Source organism: Gadus chalcogrammus, chromosome 12, assembly GCF_026213295.1.
Source record: "Gadus chalcogrammus isolate NIFS_2021 chromosome 12, NIFS_Gcha_1.0, whole genome shotgun sequence".
Taxonomy (NCBI): Eukaryota; Metazoa; Chordata; class Actinopteri; order Gadiformes; family Gadidae; genus Gadus; species Gadus chalcogrammus.
The window spans coordinates 17,035,896-17,053,395 of record NC_079423.1 but is presented as its reverse complement, the minus strand read 5'-3'; the positions used below and the strand labels follow the sequence as shown (position 1 = coordinate 17,053,395).

The 17,500-nt window shown below is 50.2% G+C and overlaps 1 protein-coding gene across 4 annotated transcripts in view; it reads left to right on the top strand.

Moving 5' to 3' along the window:
• The window catches only part of tp63 (tumor protein p63), a 46,836-nt gene that overhangs the window by 14,134 nt on the left and 15,202 nt on the right, over positions 1-17,500 (top strand). For 2 of the 4 annotated variants that reach the window (XM_056604059.1, XM_056604058.1), the window contains exons 1-2: positions 5,185-5,408; positions 12,977-13,234. In XM_056604059.1, coding sequence (XP_056460034.1) covers positions 5,367-5,408; positions 12,977-13,234 — 300 coding nt within the window. In that variant the 5' untranslated portion in view covers positions 5,185-5,366. Of the gene's footprint in view, positions 1-5,184; positions 5,409-12,976; positions 13,235-17,500 lie in introns of those variants that run through there. The other 2 variants (XM_056604061.1, XM_056604060.1) reach the window with 1 other exon arrangement.

Here is a 17,500-nt window from a genome sequence, read left to right as displayed (position 1 = left end):
TCTTAGCCTCACACCGCGGGCGTCTCTGGAGCGGCGTGAGTACACACACTGATATAAACTCGGCCAAAGCTCTCGGAAACATCCCGGCCCGCGCTGTCATCGCCGGAGTCGATGGTCTGACGCAACCGTTTCCGTTCAGGTGGTCGATTGCGAGGCGTGTCCCGTCCGTCACTAACAAACAATTGGATACAGAGTCATCGCCTGGGGGAGGATGAATCGATCGCAGAGATAGCTGACTCAGATCAAGATGACTCGATCCACATTAACGTTTACATTTCGGGCGTTTAGCAGATGATTTTATCTGAAGAGACTTACAATAATTACATTTTTCAGAAGAAAGAGAAACAACAACAATATATCGCTGTCGGTACGGTAAGGATGTTCATAGAACCAAGTGCCAAGCACTAACAATCACTAGGTTAACCCATTCCCCGCATGCAACAAAGATTGCTAGGATAAGATGCGACACCATGCTTAAGTGGCAGGACGTAAAACATACAAAAATATCAAGTCTAAAACAGGATACTTTTAGCGTGTTGAAACGCTGGCATAGGTAAGCTGTGGGTCTATCGGTCGTTGGTCTCTGTTTTGGATTTATGGTTCTGCATTTTCACCAAAAGTGGCGAAACAAAGTAATTCAGTTTCCGCTGGTGAAGTTTATAATGTGAACATGATGGTGTCATATAGATGAACGTATAGGGGAACCTCGTTCTCATAAAATAAATGAATCCTTTGAAGGAAAGGATAATTGACCAAGATCTCAACTCATCGGTGCGTCACCAACCACAGAATACTCATCTGTCAACTCATCACAGCTCCTTGAGAAGGCTCTGTAAAGTTTTCCTCTCTGCAGACAATCTGTATGTTGCTGAGTTTTTGTTTCTTTCATTAATCAATCACTTATCTTTGCAGAGTCAAGCCAGATCTGATTCAGACTATATTCTATCTATATATGTCTATCATGTAACCATATTTTAAATGTGAGATATAGCTGTTTAATCCACTTGAAAGGGTCTAGTGAGCTCTCTTCATGTTCATGTTTAACGAGTGTATTCTCCTCATTAGGAATACTTGGTTAGATCATGTGTTGACCTCAGCTCACTCCACTCGTTTGGAAATAGTTTAAAGTTGTATTCAATTTAGTGGTTTTATAGCCAACTGAGCCGGTCGCAGTCACTAAGTAACTGACTGGATGACTAATTGTGTTGCAATCTTACCTATTTTACGTATTTAATTGTACCTTTTTCAAAATGTAATCAATCAATCTAAAGTGAACTTTAAAATGTACTTTTAACTCATGCTTTGCGTGACCTATTGGCAATAGGTAAAATAAACAATAGTTTATATTAAAGAAGAAGAATTATTCAAATGGCAAGAGACCTTAATTGACCTGGGATAGTTCCTTTGCAGATGTGAGCTGTCATCACATCCTCCTACTCTGTGGCAACGGCAGGAAGTCACTGGTTCCAGGTGTGGGCGGACAGTCCGTCCATCTCTACCTGTCTCTCTCTCTCTGGCTGTCTTTCTTTCTCTACCTGTTGTCTCTCTCTACATCTAGTCTCTCTGTCTCTCTCTCTCTTTCTCTCTCTCATTTCTCTCCAACTTTTTTCTCATTTATATTTACAAGATGAAATGCAAAATGATGTTCAAATATACACATGTAAACGTAATAACCAGAGTAAACCTTAACTTCATACAAATGTACAGGACTTGACAGAAGTACCTTAAATCACAGTATCTCTTATCCCTCGCATATTTTATGATTATTTACCCACCAATAACGCATAGTAACGATGATGAAGGTAACGGTCAGGAAACTAAAACCAACAGCATTATTGAAACCGCGGGCCATAAAATGACCCCCAGCGCCTTAAGTTCCTTTCAAGCCAGCTGCCGCAGTCGTTTTAACATAATTAGAAGTTTGTTTAGCTTTGCTAATTATCCCCTTTGAGAGGTTAGGCTAGGTGTTCACAGAGGTCTGGGCTCCCTGCAAAGCTTTCAGAAGGAGCCGTTTTAAAATGTTGCTTTGCTTTTGTGTGCGGGTCGGCCCCCCTGGGGCCCCCTTTAGCCCCCTATAGCCCGGGGGGGCCCGCAGGGCGGGGTGGTCATTGGAGACAGTGGCTGCAGGTCAGGGCTCTGCTTGGGTCAGTGACAGCATTCAAACACGCCCCCCCCCCCCCCCCCCCCCCCACTTCCACCCCCTATCTCAGCAACATTCACATACTCTGTGGAACGGCGACAGTCTCTCTACCTCCGGATCCGTTTTGGTTCACGTAGCTCCTAAGAGGATCCACGGACGTCTTCGCATCGAATATGAGGCCCTATCATATTCACCCGCACCATATCAAGTCTTTCTCATCAAGGTTTTATTCAAGATCTTCTGTCTCTCTCTCTCTACCTGTAGTCTCTCTCTTTACCTGTAGCCTCTCTCTCTACCTGTAGCCTCTCTCTCTACCTGTTGCCTCTCTCTTTACCTGTAGCCTCTCTCTTTACCTGTAGTCTCTCTCTCTACCTGTAGCCTCTCTCTCTACCTGTAGTCTCTCTCTCTACCTGTAGTCTCTCTCTCTACCTGTAGCCTCTCTCTCTCTACCTGTAGTCTCTCTCTCTACCTGTAGTCTCTCTCTCTACCTGTAGTCTCTCTCTCTACCTGTAGCCTCTCTCTCTACCTGTAGTCTCTCTCTCTACCTGTAGCCTCTCTCTACCTGTAGCCTCTCCCTCTACCTGTAGTCTCTCTCTTTACCTGTAGCCTCTCTCTTTACCTGTAGCCTCTCTCTCTACCTGTAGTCTCTCTCTCTACCTGTAGCCTCTCTCTCTACCTGTAGTCTCTCTCTCTACCTGTAGTCTCTCTCTTTACCTGTAGTCTCTCTCTCTACCTGTAGCCTCTCTCTCTACCTGTAGTCTCTCCCTCTACCTGTAGCCTCTCTCTCTACCTGTAGTCTCTCTCTCTACCTGTAGCCTCTCTCTCTACCTGTAGTCTCTCCCTCTACCTGTAGTCTCTCCCTATACCTGTAGCCTTTTTCAGAAGACATAACATAAGAAGTTAATACATGAATTTCTTCTGAGACGTGAGGTCAGGGCTCTGCCTGGGTCACAGCTTTCAGACCATCTGACCGCCGGGTCGGGCAGCTAGCCTGTAGGGATACTAGCCTGTTGGGATGGTAGCCTGTGGGGATGCTAGCCTGTTGGGATGCTAGCCTGTTGGGATGCTAGCCTGTAGGGATGCTAGCCTGTTGGGATGCTAGCCTGTGGGGATGCTAGCCTGTTGGGATGCTAGCCTGTTGGGATGCTAGCCTGTGGGGATGCTAGCCTGTTGGGATGCTAGCCTATGGGGATGCTAGCCTGTAGGGATGCTAGCCTGTTGGTCCCTAGCCTGTTGGGATGCTAGCCTTTTGGGATGCTAGCCTGTTGGGGTCCTAGCCTGTATAGCAGCTAGCCTGTTGGGCTCCTAGCCTGTGTTTTCTAGCCTGGGGGGCTGCTTGGCCGTGGTTGTAGCACACCTCTCAGTGCTCATTCAGACCCCCCCCCCCCCCTCCTCCTCCTCGCTGTCGTCTGCCAGGCCTCTGCCGGCTCCAGCCTCCTGTGTTGACAGTCCAGCGTTTACTTTAGTGACGGCCGAGTTAGGTGGGATTTCTGCGTGACTTGGACTCTGTTCACGTTGTCCACAGTCTCCTGATGTTCCACAAAGGCAAGAATAAAACAACAACGTATTTAAGCAACCATCACATCCCATTGCATCAGGAGAAATCGTTTTTCAGCACTAAAACCTGCTAATCTATTTTAATTGATTTAACTGCTTAGATAGGAGGAAAAAATATTTGATTGAATGGATCACAGAAGGGACAGTACAGGATAGTAGTAGATTGATATCAAGATTGAAAAACACGCCAATTCAATGAAAAAACATGAAAATAAGAATTACAAAAAGTAGTGACAGAAATAACGAAATAATCAATATTGATGGACAACGCTGTTGAGTTACTGCTGAGAGGTCGTGTGACCTGTGCAGGCTCTATCTAACCACTGAGCCCCACCCAGCAGATCCAATCTCCAAATAACATCTACCTTCAAGTTGGAGAGCAGCATATGTTGTAATTTAGATGTCAAAATTAAAATTATTTGTAAATAGTGGCATGAAACGGCAATGATCGTTTTGAATTCCCTAAATTATTTGGATAGAAAAAAACGAATTGCAGTGTATTCTTTTACATCACCAAACAGGTTTTGATAAAGTTAACCAGGCCTTGGAGGGGAATAGGTTGAGTGTATAGTTTGTAATTTGGGACCCCCCTCCAGAAGTTCCTGTGTCTTCTCTGCCCTAGTGACTACAGTAGAGACGGTAGAAGCAGCCAGCCTGTTGCACTCCGACACACAGAATGTGTGTTTCCACAACAGAGCGACAAGACCCCTCTGATACATACAAGCTCCCTACAGCGGTCTCTCTGGGGGGCATTTGTAAAGAGATCGCCTGGGGCTGGGAGGGGGCCGGTAAGTTGTTAGATAGCGATTCTTATGCTAAGTAGTGGGGCTGCATCCACTGGTTGAACGCTTGCAAAGGCTCCTCAGGTGGGTCACCTGCAGAGTTCCTCCATAAATCATGCATCTGAACTTCAGGGAATATAGATGCAGCTCTGTGGGAGTTTTAATGACGGCTCTTTTTGATTTACGAGAGAAACCGTTCTTGCAGTTGACTCTTCAGGGTATGGTTAAGGCAATGAGGTGAGACAAGATCCCCCTGCACTCTTATTTTTAGGAGGAATCGTATTGGTTTCCAGGTGATGTTCCTGGTTTTCCGATGTAGCGTTAGTCAAGGAACGTACGGAAAGATGACTGCATCAAAGTAGGAACGCTTCATAATGAGCTTGGGGCTGTTTGTCGGTTGAGAGCTTGCAGGGCTTTCTTCCAAATTCTCCATTAAGCGTTGCAGGGCGTGATTTAAGAATGATTGCATACGCGGGCCACCTCACCTTCTGAAGAGCTTATAGGACAGGGAGGAGGATAAGGAGGAGGCGGCGGCAGCGGGGGAGGTGGGGTAAGAAGACAGCTTCTCCGGGGAGATGGGTGTGGTCTCTCAGGTGTGTGGAACAAGCCTTCTCCGAGGCTCCTCCCCTTACCTGGTCATCCCCTTCTCCCTGTCCCCCGGTATATATGACATTCCCATACATCCCCCCTTAGAGGTTTCTTTCCACCCGTGCGCCCCCTTCTGAGTCAGTAGTCCTGGTTCCCTGCTCCTCGTGAGTCCTTAGTCCGCGTCCCGGGTCGGTGAGTCTGAAGTCCTGGTCCCCGGGTGGTGCGTGAGCTTCACGAGCTGAGGAACCCTGGAGCCGGTCGAGCACACAGCGGCCGCCCTGCTCAACCTCAGCGCCAACATGTTGTACCTGGAGACGGGCTCCACCGCAGCCTACAGCGAGGTAAGGCCCGTGCCCGCCCAGCCCCGCCGGGCCTCCGGCCTCCGGGCACTATCCTCCGAGGCCTCCCCCAGCGGGGGCACTGGGTCCTGGGGAGCCCCTTTTAGGCGAGGGCCCGGGGGAGCCAGCTGGCCTCGGGGAGCTTTGATTTGTGCGGTGGACGGTGTTGTGTCTTGGGCCGTGGTTAACGGTTTGGTTTGGGTTGAAACACGGTGGGGGGGGGCTCCCAGTGTTAGGATGTAGACCGTGGAGGTGTTGAAAGAGGATTTTGCGGAAATCGTCGACCAAATGGCGTTTATATATATATTTATTTTTTTGATGGTTTGTTTTAAATTGGAAAACTGACATGATGATGGGTCGTTTTTGTAATTTGCTTTTGTTTGATCAAATAATTTGAGGCTGAGAAAAAGAGTGAAAATTAGTACAGGGGTTTGCCTCTGAGATGTTTTTTATTCTTGTTTTGTTTCAGCCCAGTCACACTGTATGGGCGTGCATCTTTGGTGTGTGTGTGTGTGTGTGTGTGTGTGTGTGTGTGTGTGTGTGTGTGTGTGTGTGTGTGTGTGTGTGTGTGTGTGTGTGTGTGTGTGTGTGTGTGTGTGTGTGTGTGTGTGTGTGTGTGTGTGTGTGATGCAGGTAGCTGGGGAATGTCAACAGCTGGAACCTGTGTTTTAAGAGCAGCTTTCTATAAAATGGCGTCTATCTGGTAGGCCTGTGCTGTGATTTATGGTTGCCGGCGTTTACACTCTAATCACAAAGACATCGCTCTGACGCATGATGTCAACGCACATAAACACACAAACAAACAACAACATATGGACGGTTGTTTTAAATCTCTGAATGAGACGCAGAAGGAGGGTGATCATATCTGATCTGGGTTAGAGTTCTCGTGAACCAAAAACGACACCTTATGGCCAATTAACGCTAGACTTTCTGTTTCGATTTATTAGAATACTATACCTTAGAGTCTTGTCTTGTCATCTTGCTGTGATGACATTTGAGATGTTGGGCTTTCACTTTGAGGGATGTTGGGATGTTTTGGCCCGTTTAGGAGAACACTCTGTATCTCATTGGTAACACTAAACTTTTTTTTCAGATTTCAGTTTTTCAGTTTCTCTAAATCGGTTCTTAATTTTCTTAAAAAAAACAAAAAAACACCAGCAAACTGTTTCTTATTCATGTTTATAATATCACGTTTTGATATCACAGGTTTATTAAGCGCTCCACATTAAATAAGGAATAGATTCTCCGAGGAGATCTACAAAGCAGAAACTCCCTCATCATAGGAGCACTGATTTGATCTGAGTCTGACTAGACATCTGATGCAAAGCTTCCAACTCCATTTTCTATTACTCGCCCACGTCTAAACACCCGTCCTCCGTCCACTTTTACATTAAATGCTGTTCCATCGCAGTAGCAAACAAAAACAGGAAGCCAACGAGCGCAACGTTAACGACATAGAGGAGGAGGAAGAGGAGGAAGACGACGGGAGAGGAATCCGTTGGGCTGTTTTAGTGGGACCCGCTCCCTCCACTTAGCTGCCCCCGTCCATCACTGTTTCAGGGGGGTGCTTGTCCTCTGACACCCCCAGTCGCCTGCAGCTCTCTGGGGTCAGCCAGCCCGGCCTCTGGGCCTCTGGTCCACACCTCCAGAGACACGGCTCGGTCTTCTCCCCCCTGCCCCTGTGTTATAACAACCCGCTGTTGGCTGTGTGTGTTCCTGCACGGGTTTCAGACACAGAATACGATCGTTAAGGTTTATTTAGTAGCAGAATATCTATAAAAGTAACGCAATATAGCTATTTCATATGATACGTGTCAAATGCATGCAGTAATACTATTTATTTAGAAGCAGTATTAACATAGTAATACTATTTATCAAGTAGGGCAGTAGTCCAATCCTAGAAGTATTTATTTAGGAGCAGCATTAGCATATTGACAGTGTTTATTTAGTGGCAGTATTAACAGATTAATAGCATTTATTCAGTAGCAGCAACACAGCAGTAGCATTTACTAAGTAGCCGTATTAACAGAGTAAAGGAATTTACTTAGAAGCAGCAATGACAGGCACTATCAGTGTCTATTTAGCAGCGGTATTAACATGTTAATGGTGCGTATCTAGCCCCGGCATTAACATGGTAATGGTGCGTATCCAGCCCCAGCATTACCATGTTAATGGCACCCTGCGCTGGTCTGTTATTGGGCGTGAGGCGGGGTCTGGGCCGGGTCGTAAACCCGGGGCGCGAGGCCGCGGCTCAGATTGCAGGCTGCAGATAGCAGGTGTGTCGGGTCGTGTCTTCTTAAGTTGTTGAGTGGTGAGTGGACCTGGGGGGGGGGGGGGGGGGAGGTGGTGGTGGTGGTTTAAGTGGTGGGTCCACCTCAACGCTCCCTGTGTCTGGGGTATCAGGTTCCCCCCCCCCCCCCATCACCACAACCAGAAGCAGCCCCCCCCCCCCGCCAGTCACCCAGTCACCAGGGAGCCTTGATGGTCATTAGAATGTGGAGGGTTTGTGTTGTGTTTGCGCCCACACACACACGTGCACACACACAAACACATGCGCTCACACACTAACACACCTAGCAACACACACACACACACACACACACACACACACACACACACACACACACACACACACACACACACACACACACACACACACACACACACACACACACACACACACACACACCAACACACACACACAAACACACACGTCGTAATTGCTTTTAATGCTGTGTTGGTGTTGATACAATCACTTGCTCTGCCCACCCCAGCAGCTATGAAGTTCCCCCTCCCTCCCTCCCTCCCACCCTCCCTCCCTCCCTCCCTCCCCCCTCCTCCCCCACCCCTCCCCAGCCGCACCCATCTCAAATCCTGCTCCAAGACCCCCAACCCCCCCCACCCAGCCAACCCGACCCCACCTCAAGCAGAGCTTTTAATGCATCTCACCCCTCTGGTCACTCAGCACGCCCCCCCCCCCCCCAACAGACAGCTAGGCCTCCCCTAAGGGCCCGGTCTGCTCAGGATCCTGTCGTATACCGGTGGGGGGGGGGGGGGGGGTCTGGTGGAGGAGGAGGAGGTTCAGGAGGAGGTTCAGGAGGAGGAGGAGGAGGAGGTGGAGGAGAGAGGGGTGTTTGTGTTGGAGGAGATTAAAGGGGTGGTGGTGGTCATGGTAGTGGAGGGGGTGGTGGTGGTGGTGGTGGAGGTAGGGCTTGTTGAGGAGGTGGTGGAGTAGGTGGAGGAGGGAGAGCTGGTGGTGGTGGTGGTGGAGGAGGGAGAGATGGTGGTGGTGGTGGTGGAGGTGGAGGAGGGAGAGATGGTGGTGGTGGTGGTGGTGGAGGTAGGGCTAGTTGAGGAGGTGGTGGTGTAGGTGGAAGAAGGAGAGATGGTGGTGGTCTTCTCAATGAGGTCTGAAGCTGAGACAACCAGTTGGACATTTAATAGTTTGAAAGAACTCAGCGTACGTGTTTGTGTTTTGTGGAAAATGCGGTAGATACAAAAAAAAACACTTCCTTGACATTTCCAATCAACCCCCGAGGGGGGGGGGGAAACGTGTGCGTGGTCAATGTACGTCACGCCACACAACCGCGAGGTAGTCGCCACGGCATCACCATGGTTACACCTCGGTGAATCCCCCAAGCTTCCTAGCGCTCCCGTGTCTGTTGGTGTTGTGACCGGGTGTACGTCTGGCAGCGCCGTGCCCGCGCGCTCTGGGATCTCTACGGACAGAGCGCTCGCCGCAGCATTACGCCCCGGGCCGACCACAAAGGAGAAGCCTTCCGCCTTCCAGCAGCTCCACGGAGGGCTGTCCGGACGTCAGGACGGGGGCTTCAGCGCCTCTGTTCATCTCCCTGACGTCCCGAACTGGGAACGTCAGGAATGTTTAGGAGCAGCCAGGGTGCTTATTAAATGGCTGCTGTATAGCGGGGGAATAAGATATGATTAAAGGAAAGGGACAAACAAAACCGCCACCTCTTCTCTTCTCTTCTCTTCTCTTCTCTTCTCTTCTCTTCTCTTCTCTTCTCTCTCTCTCCCTCTCCCTCCCTCCCTCCCTCCCTCTCTCTCTCTCTCTCTCTCTCTCTCTCTCTCTCTCTCTCTCTCTCTCTCTCTCTCTCTCTCTCTCTCTTCCCTCACTTCTCTCTCTCTCTCTCTCTTCCCTCACTTCTCTCTCTCTCTCTCTCTTTTCTCGCTCTCCCTCCCTCCCTCCCTCCCTCCCTCCCTCCCTCCCTCCCTCCATTCCATTAAAACTGATCCTGGGCTCCAGGGCTGGATGTCAGGTTGTGGGTACCTCCCCCAGCCCCAGCCCTAGCCCTAGCCCCCAGCCCCAGCCCCTGGCCCCAGCCCCTAGCCCCAGCCCCTGGCCCAGTGTGTTGGTGCCAGGCCGCGTGGGGAGGGGTGCCAGGGCAGGGATAAGGGCAGAATGTCAGGCACGCCTCCTCCTCCTGTACTGGGTTTAATGGGAGATGGGGACATGCCTCTGGCCTGCTGGGTGGGGCAGCGTGCCAGCGGGAGGGTGGAGGGTTCCCTGCTCTGTCTGGCCACTAAGGCTGAGGTTGACCTCGAGCGAGACAACTCTCCCCTTACAGTCCGTGACAGGGGGTGAATCACGGATCTGTCTGGATGAATGTGTGAGTGAACATGTGCGTGTGTTTGGGTGAACATCTGAGTGCAAATGTGTGCGTGTGGTTGGGTGAATGGGTGAACATGTGAGTGTGTGCGTGGGTGGGTGAATAGGTGAAGGTTTGAATGTGCATCTGTGGTTGGGTGAATAGGTGAAGGTGTGAATGTGCGTCTGTGCTTGGGTGAATAGGTGAAGGTGTGAATGTGTGGTTGGGTGAATAGGTGAAGGTGTGGGTGTGATCAGGTGAAGGTGTGGGTGTGATCAGGTGAAGGTGTGGGTGTGATCAGGTGAAGGTGTGGGTGTGATCAGGTGAAGGTGTGGGTGTGATCAGGTGAAGGTGTGGGTGTGATCAGGTGAAGGTGTGGGTTGTGATCAGGTGAAGGTGTGATCAGGTGAAGGTGTGGGTGTGATCAGGTGAAGGTGTGGGTGTGAGTGATTGGCTGAGGAGGCGTGGAGGCTCAGGTGAGTCTTGCGCCAGAAGATCGGCAGGTCGGACGGGGACATCAACATCTGACTCAACAGATCCAGGAACTGAAGCCTTTCCTGTGGAATATGCAATAATGCCTCCTCCGGTTCAGGCCCTCTGAAGCACCCAGCGGACTGGGTTTAGCCTGGTCCCATTAGGGTTTAGCCTGGTCCCACTCAGGGTTTAGCCTGGTCCCACTCAGGGTTTAGCCTGGTCCCACTCAGGGTTTAGCCTGGTCCCACTCAGGGTTTAGCCTGGTCCCACTCAGGGTTTGGCCTGGTCCCACTCAGCGTTTAGCCTGGTCCCACTCAGGGTTTAGCCTGGTCCCACTCAGGGTTTAGCCTGGTCCCTCTCAAAGAACATCAGAAACCATTTCTTGTCTTTTTTAGACTTGTACGTCGTATTGTATTAATAAGAAAACAAAAAAACTTTACGAAGCAACTGAAAAACCAATACAGCAATCTTTTTAGTTGCTTATTAAAGTTATTTTCAGTTGCCTTTTTCAGTTGCTTATTGTTTTTTATTATTACCGTACAACGGACGAGTCTAAAAATTTACTTTATGGTTCGAAAGTATTCGGGGCAAAGTCAGAAACATATCAGAATCCACATGAAGAAATTACAAGATCTCAACATCCTTCCAAAATGGCAACTATGCAATCATTTCCGTATTTGTCTCGGTTTGTGAAAGACCTTTATTTCTGTATTTATCGGGTGCTATAAATCCCAGACAGGGGATTGGGTCAGCGTTTGGTGTTGGGATCATTTCATTATCTTAAGAGGTGGTCTCTTCTCCCCGATCAGACAACCCCGTCACGGGCCTCCCAGAGTAAGCCTGCTCTAGATTAGTGATGTCATCGGCCCTTTGTCAGAGGGCGTGTGTCTCAAAATGCCTCACCAAACACTTGTCTGGTCCCTGCTTCAGACAAACTCGGCTAAGCTGCTCTCCCATTGTTTTGTAGGGTTAAACACACACACACACACACACACACACACACACACACACACACACACACACACACACACACACACACACTCACACTGCAACACACACACACACACTGCAACACAACACCGCTAGCTACCCTGTGGCTGTTCCAGGAGGATGGAGCAGTTGACTTGAATGACCTCTCAGGTGTGTGTGTGTGTGTGTGTGTGTCTGTGAGCACCTGTCTAGGGGTCTTTTCTCTTTGTAACAGAAACACCATTAGCGCCCCACTTTGTATTGTCATTCCCACATCCGACATACACACACACACACACAAACACTAACACACACTAACACACAACCTGATGCTCGGTGCATCTCTCGGCGGTCAGTCCACCAGCACCTGGTGAAGGGGAGGGGCAGGGGGGGGGGGGGGGGGGGGCAGCTGTGGCCGGCCAAGCCTGGAATAGACAGGGGAGAGAGAGAGAAAGAGAGAGAGAGAGCGAGAGAGAGAGCGAGAGAGAGCGAGAGAGAGAGGGAGAGAGAGAGAGGGAGAGAGAGAGAGAGAGAGAGAGAGATGTGGCACCTTGCACAGGAATGTGCCGTTTATAAAGGGAATGGAATGGGGGGGTCTGGGGGGGCATGGTGCTTGGAGGCATTGGCCGGCGGCCCGCCGGTGTGCGCGCCCTGAAGCCTGGACGTCTCATTCCTGGTGATCCCGTCTGGGTGGTTCGCATCGGGGGGGGCTGCTTGGGAAGAGGGGTACACTCTACAGGGGGGTTTGGGAAGAGGGGTACACTCTACAGGGGGGCTTGGGAAGAGGGGTACACTCTACAGGGGGGTTTGGGAATCGTTTGACGTTAAGGATTGTACATTTCGCCAGTGTAGCTTCATCAGAGTTTAAGGGTTCTTAGTATATGCTACACGTGGACCTACTAAGAGGGCGCAATTTGATTGGTTCACTATCTCGGGATATTGGGCAACATCCCGTGATTGAGGTCTGAAACTCTGGATATTGTTTCAGCGCATGTCTCGTCACGCTAATAAAAACAAATAAATCCCGGCAAAAAGTTTGTTTATTATGTTTATTTTGTGTTCACGTGTAGCATAAACTAAAACAATTATTCAAATTTAGATATATAATGATTTAATATTGTTACAATTCAGTCCTTAATAGACTAATCCGTCTGAGAGTCAGGACTGGTTTTGGTTCCAAAACGTTTTTTTCTCACCTCAACCACGTTACATTTTTCTCGTATAATAAATGATCGAGCGATCTAAAGACCATTAAACCCATCCGGTTTGGGCTCTAGATCCCGTTGACTAACCGATTACTCACCCGCCTGCCTCCGTGTGCACGTCATTTACAACTGAACCGGAATGATCTGTGCACCGACACGGGTTCCACACAGGAACTCGCGTCATCTCGATGATGGGAACCGCCCTCCGCCTCCGGGTGACGTCACCGACCACAGCCTCTGGAGATCCTGTAGCGACGCCAGACTTACCTCTCCTCCTCCCCCCTCTCTCCCCCCTTCTCCCCCCCCCCCTCCCCAGTCGCAGTACACCAACCTGGGCCTGCTCAACAGCATGGACCAGAGCATCCAGAACGGCGGCTCCACGTCGACCAGCCCCTACAACAACGACCACGCACAGAACAACGTGGCGGCGCCGTCGCCCTACTCGCAGCCCAGCTCCACCTTCGACGCGCTCTCCCCCTCCCCCGCCATCCCCTCCAACACAGACTACGCCGGACCTCACACCTTCGACGTCTCCTTCCAGCAGTCCAGCACCGCCAAGTCAGCCACCTGGACGGTAAGAGGCACCCCCACGCTCAGACCACCAGACCACCAGACCACCAGACCACCGGTCCTCTCTCTCTATCGCTCTCTCCATCGCTCTCTCTCTCTCTCTCTCTCTCTCTCTCTCTCTCTCTCTCTCTCTCTCTCTCTCTCTCTCTCTCTCTCTCTCTCTCCCCTCTCCCCCCCCCCCCCCCCCCCCTGCCCGGCCGCCATCTTGGATCTCAGTTCCATGTGGGAGGGGGGATGATGAGATTTTTGATAACCGCATCCGATTTAAAAGGACACTGATTGCTTTCCGTAGGATGAAGTAATGTTGGGGATCAATCCATACACACATGCACCCACCACAGGGGGTGGATGTGAACTACAACACCAGGAGAACAAATAATAGCACATAAATAATGTCATTTCAAATACTTGATCAGTTCATGACATGAGATGAGAGGAGGTGATTACTTTATTCATCCCACATGGGACATTTTGGTGAATGAATGCGGAAGTAAAGCAGAATTGAGTTCCATGATTTGTAAAACAAACGCAACATTTCAAATGCTGCTGGGAAAACGGTGGAATACATAAACAACCCCCTCATGCCTGTTGCACTTATTCATGATTATAATCACCACGCACAATGCATCACCTGGAGTGTGGAGGGGGGTGAGTCAGACAGACTTATTCACCCGGGGGCGTTTGCTTCAGGTAAGTTTCTATTTTTATGTACGTTTATACGCATTAAACCTTTCAACTCCTTGATCGTCACACCAACCCTGCATTGCTTGTTTTACCGTACAATCATAACTGACTGTAATAACTGACACTCCCATATCAACTGACAGTACTAATAGTAAAAAAAAAGACTGGAACAAGGGAGTCTATCTCTCCAGGTCAGATTGCGTTATACTTCCACCGAATCCTCGATGATCGTTAAAGAAGAAAACGAGAACGAGAAAAACGTGAAACGTTGGGCATTAAGGGCGACCTCTGGTTTCGTGGTGCCTCAGCCCAAACGGTGAGGAAGATGAATTGGATATCCGTGAAGCTCTTATCTTGACTGGATCTTCGCTGCAGGCAGAGTTGGGCGAGATCTGTGTGAGAGCAGTCGTTGCACAACCACATCTGGCAGGGAACGATGTCACTAGACGAGGGAGGTGGGACGCCCGAGGGCATCTCCTCTCTCATTCCCTCCTGCTCTGACAGAGAGATTAGGCGGGGAGGACGGCCCACTGCTGCCAGTACTGTCGTCAGTGTTATTAATATTATCGTCAGCTCGTCATTTACGGTCATGGATGGCTTTCATCATTGTGCGTAAAAACTCAAAACAAAAAACAATCCAATTGAATTTCTATGCTTGCGATAACAACGTATTACTCATCCACCACATCCACTGACGTGATTTCCCAGACATGCTTGGTCACACTTTGACCCCGCCTGCGTCTAAGTTCAGATGATTACCTCTCGCCCCTACCTGTCAGCGAGACACACCTTTCCAGAGTCACAGGTGACCGGGCCAGAGGTCACCACAACTCTGTGTTGATCACAGAGGTGAGGACCCTTCGTCAGGACAGCTCGTTAGGGCCCCCTCGTTAGGGCTCCTCGTTAGAGCCCATCGTTGGGCCCCTCGTTAGGGCCAGGTGTGGTTTGGGACCCTGCAGCTAGGTGTCACCATGTGAAAAGCAACGCAACCAGATCTGCTGCTCTGTCATTAAGGGCGACAGCGCCAGCAGCAACACCTGGAGTCCCATAGCCCCGCCCGCCTTCACACACACACACACACACACACACACACACACACACACACACACACACACACACACACACACACACACACACACACACACACACACACACACACACACACACACACACACACACACACACACACACACACAAACACTGTTGCTCCCTTTGGTGAGCAACGAGTGACGTGCAAGTATTCCGACCACGTGGTCACCAAATATAACCGGTACACATAACCAGTACACAAACTGCCCTGGTTAGACGGTTTAAACGGCAGGTCAGTCTCAGAATAATAATAATTTCTAACTCATTATTTCATGTCATTGGAGCCAAGGGACCCAAATTGAGTTTCTTTGTTAAATTCTGCACCTATCAGTCAAATATGAATGTACCATGTTTATTCAGGTTCCCATCGATAGTCAGCCATGCCTAATGAGCTCACAGGTGTACCTCACTGGGCTGGTTCCCTGCCTGGCCACACTAAGTGTGGGATTGTGACATTCACCTAATTCCCACAGGCAGAGCTCATCCCGTTTGTTTCAAAGTAAGAGCGCAGGGCGTGAGGCACACGCCCCGGCTCTCTGACTCTGTGCTCACATCCCATAATAGACGCAAGGGGACTCAGTCAAAACACATGATGCAACACCGGTCGGGTCGGTCTCGCCGTTTAGCGGGACGATTATCCATGTCTCGCTTTTATTGTTGTCGTTTTTTTTCTGCTGACAAATAAGTATTTTTTTCACTGAAAACGGTTGAAGGAGGAGGAAGACTTTTCATCTTCCCTGCTTCGCTGAGTCATTGTTGAATCAATTTAAATTATAGATTTAATTTGAATGGATATGTCATCACAACAAAGCCTTTGAAATCTGACAATACGCACTGATTTTGGCATGATTATTAATTAAGTCCTGGGAGGAAAATCCTCCTATTTATCAGACAAGCAGGTTGAGTGATGGTTTAGATCTGTATGATGATTGGTCCACGTTGATGGAACGGGGGGAGGGGGGGAGCTTCCAGCGGAGCCTGGTGATAGGCTAGCTCCTCTTCTTCCATGAACACCTGATCTGAGGGGGATCGTATGGTCCAAGCAGAGTAGGTTAATCCCAGCAGAGTAGCTCCAGGAGCCCCAGTGCTAGGCCCCAGCGCTAGCCCGCCTGCCCGCTGAAGAGGCCCCTGACCCAGCTGCAGTCGGCTAACGCTCGCCCTCTGTTGGAGGCCCGGCTGGGTCTCCAGCGGCTCTGAGCTCCCCGCGGAGACAGCCGTTTGATGGCCGCTCGCCCAGAGACACGCCTAATCCTGGACACACACCTCGGCTCTTACCTGCCTCACCTGCCCGTGACACACACCCACACACACACACACACACACGCACGCACGCACGCACGCACGCACGCACGCACGCACGCACGCACGCACGCACACATATACACATATACACACACACACACACACACACACACACACACACACACACACACACACACACACACACACACACACAGACACACACAGACACACACACACACACATATACACACACACACACACACACACACACACACACACACACACACACACACACACATATATACACTTGTGACACACACACACACACACACACATATATATACACTTGTGACACACACAAACCCACACAGACACGTATACACCGGTGACAAACTAAAGACACACAATCACACTCACTCACATGCACAAACCCACACCCACACCCACACACGTACACCTGTGACGCACTGAAGACACACACTCACACACTTGCTCACATTCACACAGACTCACTCACATGCACGCACAAGTGTGCGTGCACACACAGACTCAACTTTATGCTTGCGCAAACACACACACACACACACACACACACTTGCATACTTACATGCACACACACAACTCTGCACATGAAACACACACATGCACACACACATGAACACGTGCACACAAAACAGTGAGCAAACACACATCCATCAGCATTCCCCAGAAGGGCTCACAACCTTAATCCTGTGGATTATTTATTTAACGTCACAGAATGGCTCTCCTCCTCACAGACCATAATACTCTCGGACTATTTAGTCAGAGCACACGAATCCCCCTTCAGCTATTCTTCTCCTTCTCCTTCTTGTTCTTCACTCGCCTCCATCTTGTCTCTTTGCTCTGCTAAACCAATGAGGTGGTGCTGAGCAGGCGTCCATTGTGCTCTGCCTCCGAGGGGGGGGGGGGGGGGGGGCAGAGTGTCTGAAGGGTGTTTGCCGAGCGTATTATCCGCCACCAGGCCCCCCTTCGACCAGAGGAATGCCCCCGTGGGGACCCCCGTCCCCAGCCAGGGGGGGATTACTGTAATGGATGGAGGACCAGCAGATAATACCTGAGTCAATACGGCGTGCCTCCTCTCTGAACTCTGCACGCTCACCGCTCCCTCCTCTCCCAGGGTTAAGCTGGGGAGGCGCATCTCGCGTTGCCCCGCAGGAGGGAGGGATGGGAGGGGGGTGGTGGAGGAGGGAGGAGGAGGAGGGGGGATGCTTGAAAG